This window comes from Typopeltis vanoorti, chromosome 12 (genome assembly GCF_054136105.1).
Source record: "Typopeltis vanoorti isolate ZY-2024b chromosome 12, IOZ_Tvanoo_1.0, whole genome shotgun sequence".
NCBI lineage: Eukaryota > Metazoa > Arthropoda > Arachnida > Uropygi > Thelyphonidae > Typopeltis > Typopeltis vanoorti.
The window spans coordinates 96,572,412-96,592,940 of NC_143560.1; the positions used below are offsets into that span (position 1 = coordinate 96,572,412).

At 34.1% G+C, this 20,529-nt stretch overlaps 1 protein-coding gene across 3 annotated transcripts in view; it reads left to right on the forward strand.

Moving 5' to 3' along the window:
* LOC150101035 (uncharacterized) overlaps window positions 1-19,348 on the forward strand; it is a 63,468-nt gene extending 44,120 nt beyond the window's left edge. For 2 of the 3 annotated variants that reach the window (XM_090401318.1, XM_090401317.1), the window contains exons 2-3: window positions 11,990-12,137; window positions 14,949-19,348. In XM_090401318.1, coding sequence (XP_090257444.1) covers window positions 12,048-12,137; window positions 14,949-15,782 — 924 coding nt within the window. In that variant the 5' untranslated portion in view covers window positions 11,990-12,047 and the 3' untranslated portion in view covers window positions 15,783-19,348. Of the gene's footprint in view, window positions 1-6,857; window positions 7,044-11,989; window positions 12,138-14,948 lie in introns of those variants that run through there. The other variant, XM_090401319.1, reaches the window with a different exon arrangement.
* Window positions 19,349-20,529: the final 1,181 nt, after the last annotated feature.

A 20,529-nucleotide genomic window follows, 5' to 3' on the forward strand; every position in this document is an offset into this window, starting at 1 on the left:
AAATAAACTTAAAGTGAATCGGGCAGATCACTACAAACTTCCTATACCTTTGCGATCACTTCTTAATGCAAAATATTATTTACTAATGTTATTGTCTTGTCCTTTGAAGAGTCTTAGATTATTTACTAATTATTTTTCCATCCAACCAGTTCTTATCCGTTCTTAGACAGATTGATTCCTCAATTAGGGGTTTTAGACAGTTTAATGCAGCCAGTTTGCCATTCCTCTGCTGCATCTAAAGGTGAGTACTGTAGATATGGGTGTTCACAGGGTCGGTTTGCCTATTTTTGAAGGAGAAAACCCGCCACCACCGTATGACACTGGCTAACTCACTTTTGAATTGAAAGTCCTGATAGACCGAGGTCTTTCCAACTAAAGAGCTTGTCTATACCGACAGCTACGTAAGTTCCCTAATAATTGCCTATGTTTATTTTACTTATATTTTATTACTCTTGAAATGCTGATTTTTTTTTCCTTCTTGATATGTAGGGCAATTAATAGTTGCATTCCCCTCATAGTAAGAAGGGTTATAGAATTCTGAGGTTTTCAGAAATTCGGTACACATCTGGTGATAATTTCTTAGCTAACGCAATCAAAATAACTATTTGTAATTATTTACGTTAGCTAATTGAATATATTTAGGAACATACATATTTTATGCTGTCTATTACAGCTTTGTGGTCTGTAGGAATTATTTATTACTGAATAATTTCTACATATAATAATTATGTATTTATTGGAATAATTACTGAACACTGACGTTTATATAAGTAAATTCCCCCGAAGGATTGTTTTAGAAAATTTTCCCCTTTGAATTTCAACAATTTCCAAAATCTTAAGCATATTTTTATTTATTTTTTACATAAGCCACTTTTTTTTTTAGTTTGTCCTTGGTTAAAAGTAGACAAAAAAGAAACCCATAATACATTTATGTCAAATAGTTCTTGTGATTTCAGCCCAAAATCCTCAACAACAACAGTAAGATTTAGTACCTCAATTGTAATCTACGGTATCCCCCAAAGATTTAAAATTTGGGATTCAAGTAACTTACATGCTAGGTTTTTTGATATCCAGTGATATTACTCAACCCAGATGATGCTAATATGACCAACGGAACTTCGGCATAATTAAAATATTTATTACTTCAGCTGCTCTTAGTGTCTCTAGAAGCATAATGCAGTTGTACCATAACGAGTTAAAAACAAAGAATAATATATAATATACCAAAATAAGAAACGTTAAATTGCTTATTGGTTAATCGTTCCTTCTCCCTTTTCAACAGCAAAACACACACACACGCACAGTTAAAAATTAGAAGTAATGAAACCAGCGAAGGCTTTCAAATTGCAGAGTGGGCGCGTGAGAAGAAAGTTACCTTCAATAGCACCAAGCCTAAAGTGTGCCCCACATCTCACGTAAAAAATCAAAACAACCTGTAACGGTCTTCCTAAACGGAGAAGTTCTCGAGGTACCCAGTCAGCTAAAATACCTAGGAGTAACAATAGATGAAAAATTTACTCCTTCGACAAGCACATCTCATATGTTGCTGGAGAGAGAGAGAGAGAAAAAAAAAAACCTTACAAATAATAAACCTTCTAGATAAGTCGGCAAGGATTAAGTGGGGATTAGGCCAACGAGCGCTGAAAACAATATATACCGGAGCTATACTACCACTGATATCTTATGCTGCACCTGCTTGGAAAAATGCACTAAAATCTAAGAAAAACCGACAAAAGCTGAACAGAGTTCAACGCCTTATAGCCATACTAATAAATACAAGAAAATACAAGAATTCTCTCTTATACATGAAGTCACTTCCGGAAGATATAACGGAAATGCCAACATTGATCCAAATTGCTACGAACGTTCTCTTCACTACAGTAGGTGGCCTCACCCAGCAAGGAGAACATATATCAAGGAGAAGGACAGCTCTGAAAGTGACGACTGCATCACTCTGTTCCAATTACCAAGCAGAACAACTTGCTCTAGGTCATTCACTTGCATATATCTCCGGAAATTAGAACTCAACACTTTTCATCAAAAGACAGCAACAATTTACAGTGATAATAGAAGCACTATGGATGGCATACAAAACCAGAACAATCTGAGAGCGTTCACAGAACAGACAAGAAATCTGGTTTGGAATCTCACTCTATCGGGATGGGAAATCAAGTTCTGCTAGGCGAAGGCGCATAGTGAGGTAGCAGGAAACGAGAGAGCGGATCAGCTGGCTAAAGAAGCAGCTATAAACGAACGGTTAGAAACAAGTTACCAAAAGCACTCAAAATCTGCAATAAAAACACTTGCAGAAGAAATAAGCCTAAACTTATAGAAAGCATCTAAGGATGAACAACAAAAGAATTCTTGCCAAGTATCAGAAGCAGACTCCGGCTGAAAATACACACCATCCAGGTTTAACCACGACGCTACTAATTGAACATAGAAAATTAAGACACTACCTACACAGATTCCATATCCTGGAATCGCCATCATGTATTTGTTGTCCATACCTTCAACAGACTGTCGATCACTTACTTTATGACTGTCAGCTATTGGACTCCATCCGGATGCCCTTAATGCAACGCATCATCACTTCTGGAGACGAGTGGCCAGTGTCAAAACAGAGACTTATCCAAAAGTATTACCCAGAATTATTTAATTTTGCCAATAAGAGCAACTTCCAGTCGTTGTTATGCAACATAAATTACTGATATTGTGTGAAGAATACGTACATATAGATGTGAAATATAAATGTAAGTATGAATATAGATGCAAAAATATAAATAAAAATGTTAATCAGTACTTGGAAGCTACATATAATATATGCATTGTATGCAATGGAGCATGTGGGAAATAAATTACTTCCTGGTAAGGTTACTATTGGGAGGAAAACGCCAAACATACAAAGTCTGAATCCATCTGAGTAAAAAGACAAGGAAAATTACCTTGTGCACTTGCATCAGGCTATCACTCTTATCATTCCCTTGATTAGTATTGTTGTCAATCGAATATTACTTTAACCAATATGCTATTTTTTATTTTATATACAAAAAAAAAAAAAAACATAGCTGGGAGAAAAATTATCTAGAACCAAATTGTTTGAATTTTATAACCGTTTAAAAAAGAGGAAATTACGAAAATTTAAGTCATTATTACAAACATGTCATGTTTTCATCTTTTGGCAACTTAGAGATTAGTCTTTTTCATCATCTTTGTATGTACATCCAATTCAATCAACATATTTCTGGGTCTGTATTTTAAGCTCACGAAATTCCAAATAAACAAAGTATTATGTATTCTCTGCTTTTCTTATGTTTACAATCACGAGGGCAATTATCGTGTTCTCCTTTTAACCTAATAACACATCAATGGACAATTGATAGGGTTAAATAGAAACGGTTTTGAATGCCTTTCGGATGAGGAGGAGGAAGTTAGAAGGGAACTCAGTGCTAGTTTATCACTATTTTGTTGTCCAGCCGAATGAGATAGCGACTTCCGGTGTTTTATAGCATAGTTTCTTAGTCTTGTGCACTGCTTCTTTCAGAGCCAATTTCTTTCGTTATCTATCCTTTGTATGTCACGAAGTTTCATCGGTTGAGGTACTGTGCAAGTAATCCAACTAATGAACAGCCATCAAGAACACACACGCACACACGTTACATAACGAAATGATACGTAGAAGCCAGCGGTATCTTGAGAAAGAGGAATTGTGATTTGTCTTCCATGCTAAAAAAAAAAAAATGTTTTCCAAAGTTAATTACATAAGTCAGCAGCCGTTTAAATTATTTAGTTTGGAAGGTTGAATATTCACGGTACTCAACGAAGAGTGTGATTTAAGTCTTATTAAGAAAGACAAAACTCACGCACATGTGATCTCGATCTCTCACTCTCCACGCTCTCACAGATTAAGGGAAAGAGCAGCAATTCAGAGATTACCTAGGGTATTCAGTATACGAAGACTTCTCAGACTTTCTATTATTATAAATACTTAACGTCATTTCAGTGAATAAATCCGATATATTAAAGAAAAGTATACGAAATAACAAACCGAAGAGGAATTCTAAAAAATTGGTTAAATCTGGTCGTCTTTAAGTATTCTTAAACACGACCAGATCAAACAAGACGATATTCTAGCATTGATCTTTGACAGATCCTTCTCAAGACCACAATTACACTTTCATTGATGGAAAATGAGCGGTTATATCATTGGTCAATATCTAAGAGACTCTTGTTCATTCCTACCCAATAGTATTGTACATTTTTCAGTATTTACAATGGTATTGTAAATTTGATCACAATCTCTCCAGATTGTAATCAAATTTCTGGAAAAATCTCCTTGTCCGAATACAACCCAAGGTCATTTGCAAAAGAGCTGCCCAACCGCTAAGTCATTCTTAATCTTTACATCAAAGAAAACGGACATTTCCTTCATACAGAGGCGGAGGGGGGTGGTCCGCCCCGTGTGGTACTTTGAACTTTTGCAGTTAATTCTAAAATACAGTCTCGAGAACTCATTTCCAACTAATGTAATACTACTGCGAATTTTCTTCACAATTGCTGTAATTGTTGCTAGTTGTGAGAGGATTTTTTCTAGATAAAATTGATTGAATTTTTTCTAAATAAAATTTCAACATTCTAAAATAACATTTTAGAATGTTGAAATTAAAGTTTCACTTCAAAAATAAACATAGTGTTTTAATTTATTTCCCTATACGTCGTTTTGACTTTTTGTAGTATTTTTGGTGTGTATTGAGAGGGGCGGCAAAAGCTCTAGCTACGCCACTGCCTTCATAAATATTCATACAAATGCATTTAAAGAACAAATTTATAAAATGTACTTTACATGATCAACATGGTAGAAATATTCTTATTTCTTCCCAAGGAAGAAATATTAAGTATAGTAACTTAAGTCGAGATGTTCATACTTTTTTTTTTTTTTTTTCTTCGAAATATTATTTTTTAAATCTTTTATCGCTAACTACTGCATTTAATAATGTGTCTGCGTTGTTTTAAAATGAATGCCCAGAAGTTAAAGCCAAAAAATATTAAAAAAAAAAAAAATCGGTACATGATGCTTGTTAATTTTACTCTCAATCCAGTTGGTACCTTTCACGGGACGCGAAAACCCACATTTCGTGGAGAAACTTTTTTCGATCCTATCAACACAAATTAAGTTGAAACCCAGCTTCAGGAATGATGTCAGGAATGTACTCGACAGTATTCGAATCCTAACCGAAAGGAAGACTTCCGTATTCCGATTTTTACTATAGATGCATTTTTGAAAAAAAAAAAAAAAAAAAATATATATATATATATATATATATATATATATATACACACACACACACACTAGGGGACCCCCCTCCCCTGGCGCCTAGGGCGCCCAACCCCCGAGTTCCTCACTGGTAGGCCGGTTCTCCTTGAATTCCGATGACTCGAATTTTGAAGACTCGACACTCAGGGTAGCCCCTGAGTTTCAAAACGTTTCAAATAACTTGATAAAAAACGTTTCATAAAAAGGCTTATCATTTTATATCTATAGGGTAGATATATTAATTTTTATTTATTTTTGCCCTGCTAAAAGTTTAAATGTAAGTGGAGGTTGATTTCTAACATTTCCCAGTGTTGAAATTATTTTTAATATTCCCACAAAATAAAAGTTGCTATAGGGAAATAAATTGATCCGCTTTAATTCCCCCCCCCCCACTCCCTTATGCTTTTATACTATATCACACGACCACTCTACAGGTATGATGACCATCGTGAATGTTTTCCAATACGTTTGGGGACGGGGGAGAAGAATTATCTACCTTAAAAAAAATGGCTTAACAGCTTTACGACTGTTTTTCCCGTTTTTTTTTTTTTTTAATATCTTTTTTTGAGGGGGGGGGAATTTGATCGTTTTTATGACCAACAGATCAATTCATTAAGATTTTTTTGCATTCTCATATTGCAATATGTCCGTTTCTCCGATGTAGGAAATACGGACAAGTAACTTCTTTTGATTGGTGCAGAAGGCTAACAAAAAAAAAAAAAAAAAAAAGGCCTTTTTTTTTGGTTGAAAATTATTCATAAATATGCGAGATGGTAATTTTCACTTCACGTACCTATTCAGATGTTTCTTCTTATCCAAAATATTATAAAACTAACAATGGATGTCAGCACAAAAGCTATATTTGCATATTTATTACCTTTATGGAATTTGTATTAATTAAACTTCACTGTTTCTTTACTCCTCCTCTTTCGATTAGTTTTCTCCAAGTTGAAATGCTTTCTGTTATGCTAATCAATTTACTGATGTAAACGTCGAGTATTATATATATATATATATATATATATATATATATATTTAATTCACATATTATGTTCCTTCCCGTAAAAATATTAAGTAGCTCTGAAACTTGAATTTTGCTTTCATATTATATAATGAAACGTAAAAAAAAAAGTTTTAATATTAGCGAACCTTTAATACCCTACTATTCATTTGTATTCATTTGTGTCCATTATTAAATACTCTACATATACGTATACAGAGGGGATAAAATTTTAAAAAATTATAATAATAAAAGAAATAGAGAGAGGGAAAGAGAGAATGTAAATTTCAGCCTGTCAAAAATATATAATGACTAAAAAGGTTTTGCTAGCAATTTTGGTAGTTACGACGCGCATATTTCAGGAAAAGGCTAAGCTGAGGATGTGGTGTGTCTGATTTCTGAGAGAAAATATTTCGCTGAAAAGGAAATTTCGATAAGAAACTGTACTTCCTTGTCGCTGAAGACGTTGGACAGAATCTTAAGCGTGCTTGTAGGCAATCAAAGGACGTTGTCATTCCGAAAATATTTATGCTCATTCTTCGGTAACGTTTGTCTCTTGTTCATTTACTGAATATATTCAACTGTTTTCTTTTCGAACTATTCGAAGAAAATATGATATGAATAGATGGAAAAGTAAGAATTTATTTATGCCATATGAAGAATTTATGACGTCATGTTGTGGACTATACCAGCTATTAACGAAATCAACTAGGTTTCCATGTTCTTTCGGTAGGTTGTTCGAATGTTTTTGAAAAAGAAATAGATTTAATGACTTAAGGTTTTACTAATGAAATACGCGAATGCTTTGTTCCAGAAAGTGCCATGGACTAGTGATAAAGTCTAGCACTTCACTCCCACCTACTTGGATAGACACGCACACATACATACATAATATAAAATGGACGCCCATTTGTCTTAATTATAACTGAAAGATGAATGAATGCCTCTTGAAATTTGTCTCATCACCCACGAAAGGTTATTGAAAACCAAACATCATCTACCACCTACTGTTTTTTTAATATAAATATTATTTCTTTGCACTTATTGTTGTATTATTTTTAGTTGTAGGCGGGGCCGAATTTAGTTTTAAGTGCTTATAGGCACTTTTGGATACTTTTTTTATATAGACTTGATAGTTGGTGATTGAGTTCGTGATTAAAAGAATAGGCTGTTTTTCAGCCTATTTCACTTATTTCGGATTTAATAACAAAATCATAAAAGAAAAAAAAAATCTCTAATGCCTTTTTTTTTTTTCCAAAGGAAGTAGGTACTTTTTTTTTTTTTTTAGTCCTAACGTTTGTAAATTGGCAGGTGCCGGTCTTAGTCTTCCGACATGGCCGCAGTTAAGTAAATTTCTGCAACATGCTGGACACAGTTCCTAATCCTAACTCAACATTTATTTTCTTTGTATTCATTTGTGTATTTGTACTTGTTACTTGTTGGAAGGTCATAAGGTTGATTTTCTTTCCTGTGCACCAGTTTCCCTTGCAAAAATTAAAACCAACATAGAACATATTTGGAAGCAGCTACATATCCTATAAAGATATAAGTTTGAGTCAGTTTATGCTTTAACTAACTCTGGACGGACTTAAAATTGGTGATGAAAGGAAAATAATAATAAGGCGGTCGCAGTGAAGGGGTGGTTGGTAAATTCAAATTTCCAAGAACCGGAATAGATGGATGGATAGATGTGGGAAAGCATTTATATATGTGTAATATATTTCTTAATTCGTAAATAAAAAGAAAGGAGCAAAACTATGAAAATGATATAGCATAATAATATAAATCTAAATATAAAATAAAAATTACACCAATTTTCGCGCAGACTCGTAAATATTTTCGGTTTTTCCATCGTGTAATCCACTCAAGATCATTCAACTTGATTGTTTTAAGAGGGGAGTTCCGAAAAAAAATGTTTGCGTGCTCATAGAGCTTGGAATATGAGTAGCTTTCAAATGTGTCTCCATTTCCGAAACAATTTCATATACAAGTGAAGATCGAAGTTGTTTTCTTGTGTTAAGGGACAAGTCTTAGGAATGTTTGTCTAAGTGTATGAATCAGCATGCAGTAATCAAGTTTTTGACGTATGAAAATGGGAGTGATAGTGAAATTCCATTGCAATGTTTCATGGTATAGCAACTGTAGATGTGTGTACTACACACACACACACACACACACACACACACACACACACACACACACACACACACACACACACACACACACACACACACACACCTTATTTCTCAAAGACACATTTTTCTTCCCCTCATTTCCTGTCTCATTTGAAAAAACACGTTTTTTCTTGTAAGATGATGTAAGCTGTCGGCTTTATGCAACTTAAGAACATGGCAAATTTGATTTACCCAATCAGAAGTAAATAAGAGTGTTTCTTATCTGTGTTTACTCTTATCATGTCAATAGTTTTTTTTTTTTCTTGAATTATGATTTTTTTTTTTTTTTAATACGATTCATCTTTGGATTAGTTCGTCTAATAGAAAGAAACGTGGAATAAATGATGGAAAAACAGCTCGCAATAAAATAATAATAAATGATAATAAAAAAACATCTGTGGATAATGAGAAAGAGAAACATCATAAGGTTATTTTGTGAAAAGGGAAGGGATGTCGATTTGCTGTCACACACACGCACAATATTCTTTACCTTACTTATTTAGGAAATCACTTCTCTCCCCAGTAATCAAGGTAGTGCTGAACATGTCCAAACTAATTGCCTATTTGTAAATTTGGACCTACGTACATTCTGGTGCTAAAAAGCTGGATGTTTTTAATGAATTTCCCTTCTCTGAAAATATCAATATAATGAATCGTAATTTATCATAGACATAGTAGAGGCCGCCAGTCCCTTATTTAATTTTTAAATTATGTGATGAGAGTGAGAGGAACTAGTTCAGTCTTCATTATTTAAAAAGGATTGTGATTCGTGAGATTTGGTTGTGTGTGTTTCGATTATTACATCAGAGCTACAAGATTATTATACTGAGTGGTGGCTATGGTGGATGTTAAACCCCAGATTCGGAGATGGAAAGAAAAAAGATCTGTAGTTATTGCATTTCTTTACTCGTTAGCATATAAAATTTATTTCCCCCCCCTCTTCTAATTACTGGAACTAAAATAAAGTCTGTAACTTAGCAAGAAGAATAATAATAAGAAGAAATGATAAGAAGGAGATATAAGAGAAACCGAGTCTCACATTTTTTACTGAAAAACAAACTAAAAACAGCAAGCTTTTCATTGTATGCTGAATTTGTCATCCGACATTACATAATCAGGAAGGAGCGAGTTCCTCCCAATGAGAGAAGTATTTTTTTCGGAGTAATTCCCCTGTCGATCATTATATTTTTAGCCTTATTTAGTTAGCATGTTAATTTATTCAGAGCTGAACAGCGCATTCCTGCTGTCATTTGCATTTCAATTTTATTATTTTTGTCGCTATACCTCTCTTTTCTCCGGATCAATCTTCTGAATTACTAAAATTAAACTACCTTTGTCCAAAGCTATCTGTAGCGCCAGCTGTGAAATAAATTTTATATGTGTGTAGTATATAACATGCAGAAAAAATGGATTAATATCTATATTTTAATTTTGAGCAGAGGCCGATTCGATGATTGCAACTGCGTTCTTTGGTAGGTTTGTCTGTTTTACAGAAGAAAACAAGGCAAATTCTCATGAGATCAGCTAACCCACCTTCAGTTGAAAAGCTCTTAGAGAGGGTCCTCGTACTAGAAGGGATTCAAACCAAGCTTTTTCCAATTAAAAAACAAAATGTCCATCGCCCTTCTCAACTTCATAACAGAGGCACATCTAAGCAAAGGGAAACGAGTATTTTCACGAGCTTCGGTTGTCTCTGTCAGGTGTTACTTTGGTGGTAGAACTCGCTGCAAAACTGGCTCGAGCTGCTCTGCATAATATCAACATCCAATTTAATGTAATAATAAGTATTCCAACAATATAGCGCTATATAATGCCAGCATAATGTTTGCTTATCTGATATATACTCTTAATCGACAATTATATAATCTTAATATAGACAGTATGGATCCTAAAAAGTATACCAAACAAAAGAGTGTTCAAGATATGCTATGTCATGCGCTCAAGGTACTGTATTTTCATATCGGCGAATTTGGTGGGTGCAGATAGTGCTTCTCTTTTGATGAGGCCCCAACATACGCTTTCTCAGTATCAGAGAAACTAATCATCGACATTGAATTAAGAGCACGCTTGAACAGCATAACAGTAGCCATCAGTAACTACTGCGCATCGGGTTACCATTCCTCCTCTGTAACTCTTTAATCGGATAATTTCTAGATGTCTCCCCCCCCTCGGAATTATGGATAATATTTCGTCCTATGCGGATGCTCTAACTTCATATTATGTTTCGTGTAATTTAGTTCAAAACAATTAGCTGTTAATGTGGTCGTTTCTAGTCCAAAGCAAATTTGATAGAGAAGCTGGCTTTCCAACTCTTGATTTAGGACCGACGTTATTATGTTATTGCCGTCGATAACATGCGAAGTGTCCTACTAAACGGACTTAGCCAAGGTTTCATTCCATTCAGTCAGCTAGTCTAATTTACGCTTCTGCATCAAGCACCAGCGCGGTCGGTAATGGTAAGGTTCTTTGACTGGAAAAATCTGGGTTCGAATCCATCCAGGAAACGGAAACCTTTTTATGAGAGCTATTCAGCTAAAGATCATTACGGTAGTGGAGGAAGAATTTTCTTCTTACAAATCGACCGAAACACACATACACACACACAGAGAGTAGATAAAAATCATCGTTCAATCATGAAAGCCGAGTAACTTAGCGCTTCATATAAATAAGCCATACAAGCCAGTGAACGTAATACGTTTAGGGAAAAGATATGTTTTAATCTTTATATTTTACTGGTATGGCCAATTTTATTTTGGTTGAATATTCTTATTGTTCATATGCTTTCTTTCTTTCTTTTTCTTAATTGTCGTACCTTTCGGAAACTTAACTTTCACTGACAACATGATTTGTGCAGAGCTTGCGATACCGCAGTCACTGCTGACGAGAGTACCCCTTTGGCTGGAAAGACTTAAGTTCGACTTCCATCTAATAAAAAAATAATAAAAAAAAAAACACGTTATAAGGGCTTTTTACCTGAAGATGAGTTAGTTAGTCTTATATAGAGAGATGGCAGTATTTTCTTTCTTTTCTTGAAAAATCGGGTTTTCTGCCCTCAAAATAGACAAACTGAACCAGATAATGCATACAGTTCACACAAATACAGATTTTGCAGATAGAATTAATCGCCCTAACGGTATTTATTAGGTTTCTATAAAGCCAAGTCACTTGGCCGTGAGATACCATTAATCTGTTGGGTCTAACACATAAGAGGTAGTGAGACGAAACCTTGCAAAAATTAAATGAATGCTGAGGGTGAACATAGTCGTTGAGACGAAACATGGGTTACTGCCTTAGTGACATACTTCTTTGAACCAGTGGACTTTCGAAAACAGTCACCTTCAATCACTGTCGAAACTTGTAAAATTTAACATGCAAATATTGTTGCTATTATAACATAGTAAATAGTTAATATCTCTCCTGGTTTTTCTCATATTTTCATGTCTATCTGTTAATGCCAAAAAATCATGTGTACTCCTAATAAACTTTATTTTTTTTCATAAGATTTTCATGTCGCTAATATCTTGAAGGCAGTCTATTCTGGTATATAAACAGGAGGTCCATGACATCTGATAAAGAAAAAGCAACATTTCCTCGAGAAAATAAATGTCCTCAACTGACTTCTGATAACAGTAAGAGCGAAGAAAACTTGGTAAGCTAGTCTCTTATTCTGGTTAGTTAACTATACTGTTTTATTCTGTGTTTTCGTATTTTTTACCTCATCATATTTTCTTAATAGTAATAATAATGAGATGAACGTGAACACATAGACTCCATCTGCGGTAGAAATTAGTCACGAAATTATGGCAATTTTGTTCTGCAGACCCGCATTCTAAAGTTAAAGGAATTCTTGTGCAGTAGAATCCCTTGGAAAACTTACGTGCATGAAAAAAAAGATTCTTATTACCTTCTCAAATGCCTAACATTGAGAGAAGTAAAAGAAGTATTTCTATAAGAAGTGAAAACATAAATCCTCTAGTGCCTTTTTATTCCCAAAAAGAGAAGGCGGAAATTTTTAGCTTAACTTTTTTGAAGATAGTGATCAGCCAGTCTTCATTCTTCAGCGTCCATTGATAATGAGTCCAAGCTATCAGTGAACCAAGGCATTCGGGAGGGTAAAGCAACAAACTGCGGTCATCTTGTGATCCTAAAACTTACATTGTCTGTCATCATGAAATCTAGGTCGATTTTTGAAATACAGGATCAAAACCCAAGTTTCCGAGAGAGAGAGAGAGAGAGAGAAAACTAGCTCGTGCCAAAGATCGACTATCTCGGGAACCACTAAATTACTATTTAGAATTATGTTTTTCTAGTAAGTCCTTCAAATTAAAAAAAAAAATATATGGATAAAAAGAGATATTTATATATGGATAAAAAGAGAGAAAATATAATTGCCATTCCTATTATATAACATTCCCATTAATAACACTTTTGGGAAACTCGAAAATCTTTCAGCCTAATTTTGAGTATGGAATTTATAATATGATAAGAAATAAAGCAGAAACCTCTCTCTAAAAGTGTCGGTCAATGGTATTGACAACTTCAGTGTGAATTTCGTGTTTGCATTTTGAAACTATCATCTTCATAAGATCGAAATTCTCTTTTACTTCTGACGGCAAGACAAATGACGTCTGTGGCAATAAACTAAAAAAATACTTCTCTCTCTCTCTCTCGTCTTTTTTCCCCCACTCTAACTTTTCTCATTAGTGTAATTCAACACTCAAGAGAATACCATCAGTAATGGATCCATCTTGTTCGAATTGGCGCCTCAGCATACTGCACAGGTTGGAACCGGGAGAACATAAGTGAAAAGGGATTGAATCTCTTCACATTTCATATGTATTCATATTTTGATGAATAGTATTTTTGTTTAACTATTTTAATAAAGGCACCTTTTGACTTTTTTAAATATAATATTAATTAATTGAAATCTTATTCTCTTTTTATCCATATATACAGTATAAACTTTTTTTTTCCTATTTTAGGAACACTCCTGTTAATGTACATCGGAAATATTGAGTGAATTTCTTTTCTTTCTTTTTTTTTTTTTAATAATAATAAAGCTTATTTGCACTAAAATTAATGCAGTATACAAAAAAAAAAAAAAATCGCGTTAGCTGATTTTTTTTTTATTTTTATTATTAAATAATTATTCAAAAGTTGCAGTGAAGAGAGAATTGAATCAGTCGTTTGGCATCGCACACTAATGATTCCAGTTGTGAATGGATGGGCTGCGCTCCAACCCAAAGCAACAAGTAAAAAGAAAAAAAAAAATTTCATCCGGCTAACTGCCATTTCGTTTTTGTCTAGCTTAGATGCGTAAAAGAAATGCCATATACATGTGGGACTCTGTTGCAGGCAGTGCACCATCGCCATCTGCCGGTAGTTTCAAATAATTATTATTATTATTATTATTCCTGATACCTCCAAGGAGTCCGAAGACTCATCGCGGGAGGACATCTTCAACTATCTCTACACCTTACCTCTACTACGAATCAACGCCATCTACCACCCACCTCCAACACCACCACAACTAGTAATTTCTGTCTGTAAATTGCGTGTGTTCTGAAGGGCCGATTTGCATGTATGCGGGATGAAAAACCCGAGTTTTCCGGGAGAAAAAAACCCTGCTACCTCCGTATGAGATCGGCTAACTCACCATCGATTGAAATCGACCAGATAAAGATTCCTCCCGTCGCGACGAGAATCGAACTTAGGCCTATTCCAATCGAAGGGCGCAATGTACCGTCGTTCTTCCAATTGCGCTACGGAGGCATAGTCAATATGTAAATAAATAATATATGTAAACTTTTCCATTTATGCCCAAATTGTACACTTTTAATGTTGCAAAAGAAACTAAATGAATAATAATAATAAAAAGTTTATATAGAGAATTTATTATTATACAAACAACTATAGAACGTTTATAATTACATTTCGTATGAAAGTGGCACAAATATCTGGCATCCCTGAGTATGAAAAGATTTTTTCTTCCCGCAAGACATTCAAACCAGCATGGATAATATAATGCATGCAGTTCGCAAACGTAATAATTCATTTCATGATTTATGGTAATGCTATGCATAATTTCCCCGACGATTGATGAAGATGGTGTGTGGAAACTTGTGTGGTTGCAGAGAATTCCGATCTTAAACGAATGGGAAGGTCGAGTTATGAACCCCCGTCTTCCTTCAGTATTACGAATAGCGACATGTAAACAAGAATAGTCCAAAATACTTGATTCATCACTAACTGATGGATAATATTCGTGATAATTGCCATCAGATTCAAAGGATGACCCACATTCTATGGAGATGTGAATGCGACTTAGATTTCTCAGAAATATAGTGCTGTCCCAGTACTTTTTCGATATAGTGTACTTCACGTAGTGTTTTAATGATGCCGAACGTCTTATTCTCTCAGTACAATAATTTATTTTTTATTTTTTTATATATATTCATAGGTGCTTTCCAATGTATACAGAGGAGCCCGTCCTAAGATACGCGATTCAATCGAGTCAAAAAAAAGACACCGAATCGCCATGATGAAAAAAGCTCAAGGCCAGTCTAGAGGGATGCTATTAGAAAGCGTATCTGAAACTGATAAAGATGACGAGAATGAAGAAGAAGAAATCCAAACGGAAAATCCTAAAGATAGAGCAGACGATGAAAAACCTGTTGTTGAACTCAATGGCGACAATAGTGAAGAAAAAAATTTAAAAGGAAAGTGTGAAAATTTCTTCGGAATAAAATCTTATCTCCATAACTTCTACGACGCTGTTACGACAAGAAATTCACAATCCTCTGAAGATTACGAAACAGGAGATTACCGATATCTCATTGGACCGAGGAAAAGACGCAGAACATCAATTTTCTGGAAAGGATTCTTATGGTTTGGCATAAATCTTCTGATTTTTGGTCTTGTGGCGCTCCTGGTTGGTCATTTGGTCAATAGGCGACAGGTCGTTGTAGGGCATCGAGAAGAAATTCAGATTATTGACCGCACGGCCCTGACTTTTAATAGAAACTTGGATCTTTGCAAGATCATTGGACTGGTTGTCTTCTGTGTAGGAGGCCTTATAATCGCCTGCGTGCTCTTACTCTCTACAATTTTTAATCGATTCAATGAAGAAGATGTAAATCAAGAAAATTTTAAGATTGCCAGTGAGCTGGAACCACCCCAAACACCTACGGAGAAAAAAATACCTGCTACCGAAGAATTGGCCGTAGTTCAGCCAAAACGGGAAGAACGCGAAGAACTGGTTATGACCAATTTAGGACTGTGCAAAATGCCTTGAACTTCGTCCAGAACATCGTCAACTTGAATATTCTTAAATAGCAGTAATTAGAATATTATAATAATAATAATAACACAAAAATTTTAACTCCTTCGTAAAATTTCCGTGCTCCTTTTTAGGCATAAAGATAATTTAATTGTAGCGAAATTTGGTGACTTGCTTTTACAGTACTAAAATCAACACATTGGCGTTGATTGTAATTATTAATTAATATTTAAGTAATATTGATAAAATTAAATTTAGGCAGCTTAGGGGACAATATTTGTTTCTGATTTCTCGATAACATAAGAATACTACATTTGTATGTTTAATCTCATTCCTATAGATTGGAATTACAGTGTCCTATTTTGAAATTGAAAATCTGAAAAAACTCTGATAGTTTAAAAAAAAAAAACATTTTTTAATAACATTGCACCGATGAATATCATTTGGTTTAAACATAGTTATGCTAGGTAAGAAGGCAGTTATTTATACTAGGTTGTTGTCAGATATATAATAATAATAATCAAATATGACGCATTTCACTTCACACAAAATTATCAATTCCTATAACTAGCTAGATATCCTGAAATTTTAAATTATGGAAAACACCAAACTCGAATTAAGAAACTTATGCTCCCTCACCTCTTCCCAATCGTAAATTTCAATGAAATGATACACGCATATTAATATTTATGAAGTTGCTGATTTTTATGGTAATAGAGTTTCCACTTTATGCATACCTGTAGGTTTGAATACAGCGGAATTAACTTATTATTTTAAAATTAACTTAATAACTAATTAAATGATCAACTGATAATTAAATTATTTAATTTAAAACTAAGGAATTATTCGTGTAAAAATGTATTATATTAGAAAGAGAATTGGACACAATTGCGTATGCATTTTTTGAAGGTAGGAATGACATAATATTTGATACGGAACTTCATGATTGTACTGATATAGTATGAGATTTGGGAGAGAGAAAAAAAATATTGAAAATGAAGAACCAATAAGTAAGCATATTATTGCTATTTTATCATTGATTTTTGTTCTAATGTAAGATAAAATAACACATCATGAACTATTATAAAAAACAAATAAAAAAGCTTTTCTTGTTTATATCTATACAACTAACATGTAGATACTAGTCTGTTTTATCATTTACTATCATAAAATATACACAAATCTATTATAAAAAAGTTAAAATTTATCAAAACTTACGCACACAAACACTTACAGACCATACATGGCCATTCGCAGTCGAGAGAAATGTTAACAAACGTAAAGATGCAGTATTTTTTAAATCATACCTGCATAAAATGATTGTTAATTAGTTAAATTAGCGTAAAATAAAAAAAATATATAACAATTCATTCATTAGTGTATAGGCTAGGCTACCGCAAAGCAATCGTGCACTAAGCTACCATAAAGCAATCATATTGCTGCTTCTTCCTAATTAATGCATAAATCGTTATACCTATAAATATGAATAATTTATTTTTCACATTATCTTTTCATTTTTGACGTCTAGCGTTAGTAATACATATAACATCTACAGTGTTCTATATCATATAAGACAATATAGATGTAGGTACATACGATTCATCTTGTAAACCTACAACGTAAACTTGCGGTATCGATAAATTGAGTGTACATTTAAGACCATACAGTACATTACAGAAAATGCATTTACAGTACATTACTGTAAATGTATTTTCACTTCCTCATGATTTTCTGTATTAACATTTTCTTTTCTCTAGCTTACTTTATTGTAAGAATATAATATATAATACATACACACCATACAAAGTATGTATTAATCGACTGTTTATGTTATCGGTAAGGCTTCCGGTCAACAGTACTATTAGTAAAGTTTTTGGAGAGTCAAAAGTTATACGTGGATTTTCGAACAATGCGTGGGGTTAAGCAGAGCTCCTTTATGCTTTACGTAATTTAGGAAGTCATTGGATAGCTGAGCTCACTGGAACTGATGATTTTCAAACAAGTGGGACAAGAGTGCCTCAGAAAACTGCTGTCATCTCGTGATTGTCGACCATGATTCGTACTGTTATCTGAAATAGTGAGTTCTGCGGTTGATATTTCTGAATTACCGAATTAAAACCCTTGTCAGCGAAGAGGTAACCCTGCTCGCCTACGCGATAGATCGACTAATTCGGTCCTATAGCCATTGACTAGAGCTAGTTTTTAGGACCATTATAGTTCGATCTTTCTTTTAACTCTAGCATTAAGGAAAAGGCCGCATTGACTGTCTGTCTCTTTCTCTCATGTATATAGTCTGTATTATTTTAGCTACAAGCAGTGGCACTGCATCTAACATTTTATATTAAATGCTTTCTTTGTGATGGTTTGCGACTGTTATCAAAAATAATTATTTCTTCAGTGACAAGGAATTTTTAAGCTGCCTGCATGAAGGATGATGCGCTTTTTAACTCAGCAGAAATTTTCTTCAAAAATTATTGCAAGGCTCTTCAGATCTCACTGCGCAAGCCTTTGGTTATGATGCTACTACAGCTGCAAGCACGTGTAGGACACCAGTAACATTAAAGAGCCAAAAAATTCCTTTTGAAAATATTGCTAAAGTCCAGTATAGGAACAAACTGTGCCAACCACAATTTTTTTCCCCATAAAATCCACCCACTGTGTGTGTGTGTGCGCGCGCGCGCTATGGTTTTCGTGATCCTGAAACCTTGCTATAGGAACCAAACATGGAACTTTTCAAGCACTTCAGGCCATCTGTAAGTGAAATGGTGATCTCACACCTGGTGATGAAATTCAATTACTACTGAAAGAGGTTCGCAAATATTTATATCTACAACAGGATTCGCACCTGCCGTCTGTTGGTTCACCCTACTAACTAAACTCGCCAACTTCAACTTTGTTTCTCCTTGCGATGTATTTTAAAGTCGCAGATACTGCTGAAGAAACTAGCAGTGGTACTATACAATGACTTTTATTCTGAAAGGGATGCTAAAAAAAGAATATCCCTAGTCAAAAACAACAGTCGGACAATATTATTTTCCTTAACTTGGTTCTTGCTGGAATTTTTCGATTTTTCGATTAATGAGACATCTCTCTGCTTTCTGTTTGCATTATCATAACATATTGCTTTTCAATATGAATGATGCAAGCCATTGTATCCAACTGATCAGAGCAATGTAGCATCGGTTTCTTAAGAAATGTTTGTGTTGAGAATCCTTTTTTTTTTTCATGCGCTCGGTCGTAACATAGACCCAACTGTTGGACACAGTTTTATGTACTACGTTTATGCTCTATGTGATGTCGAAATTTTTGATATCAGAAGAAACTTCTTAGCTTTAATAACACATTGTATAAAATTGTGAGAAACATTCAATCCTTTAATGCTTCTTCTGTCTTATATAGGAAATGGGAGTTTGTAACAGAGTGCCGAGTGTATATCTGGAAAGTTGGCATGATACAAAGAGATTCAAAGAAGGAAGAATTTTCTTAGAAAAATTAAAAATGTTTCGGATTAGAGACATTTCATATTTATATTTTAAAAATATAAAAAGTATAATTTTGAAGCCTTCTACTCATTTGGACACTAGTGAATAGCAATAGAACATAGTTATTAATTTTTTTTTTTTTTTACTTCAAAACAGTACTCTGTTTTAAAGTAAAAAAAAAAAATAACTATGTTCTATTGCTATTCACTAGTATCCAATGATAGAAGGCTTCAAAATTATACTTCTTTTTATATTTTTAAAATATAAATATGAAATGTCTCTAATCCGAAACATTTTTAATTTTTCTAAGAAAATGATGGATATATTTGCCAAAAAATTATCTAGAAATTTGAAAGGCAAAATCCGGAAAGAAGGGAAGGGGTTTTACAAAAGTCCCAGAAATAGATATGCTCTCCATGAAGACTGCACACGCATAACCTAGTTCAATTTTGAACCCTATTTTTTTATTCATGATATGGGAAGCTGTCCATAAATAGTCTTTCCCATGAAAGAAACCAATCCGTTTCCTAGAAAATTCAACTTTTTTTTTTCCAGAAATGAATATGAGAATTCAATATTTTTAATATTCAGAGGCATCTCGGAATGTTTCGATTTTAAAATAAATAAAAATAAATCAACTAACGCCTTTTATTCCCTTGTAGGGAGTAGGCGATGCCTCTTTTAACCCCATCTAACTTTTGGAGACTGAATGGGCCGTTCAATCTCCACTGGTAGACAATCAGAGTTAGCTGGCCCATGTCTATCACATAAGCAGCAACCTATGAAGAGACGGGCAAACAAGTGCTGCCATCTTGGTAACTAACCCTAACAGATATGTGACTCTGAAATAATGTGGGTTCTACGGTCAATTTTCTTGAGTTTCTCCCGGAAACTCGAAAAACCCGGGTTTCTGGGAGAAAAAACCTGCTTATCCATACCAGAGGTCAACTAACTCTGGAATCGATCAAAGAAAGGTTTAGAAAACGTTTCTCCAGTCGGTGACTAGACTTGAACTTAAGTCTATCTTCGGGCGGTCTAGTACAGAGGATTCATGTGTCACCTCCACTGAGTTACACAGACTCCTGTTCCTATTTTAATTTAGTGCAAATAATTTGATTTAAGAACACTGTATACTGCTATCATTTTATTGTACAAATATTTATTTAAACCTTGTCATTAGCAGTTTCACATTCACCCCATTGAAAATATTCTTTTTGTTTGTTCTTGGAACTGTCTAGAAGAGGAGGGATTTTCTAAGTATTTCTTTATGGTGTTCTTGA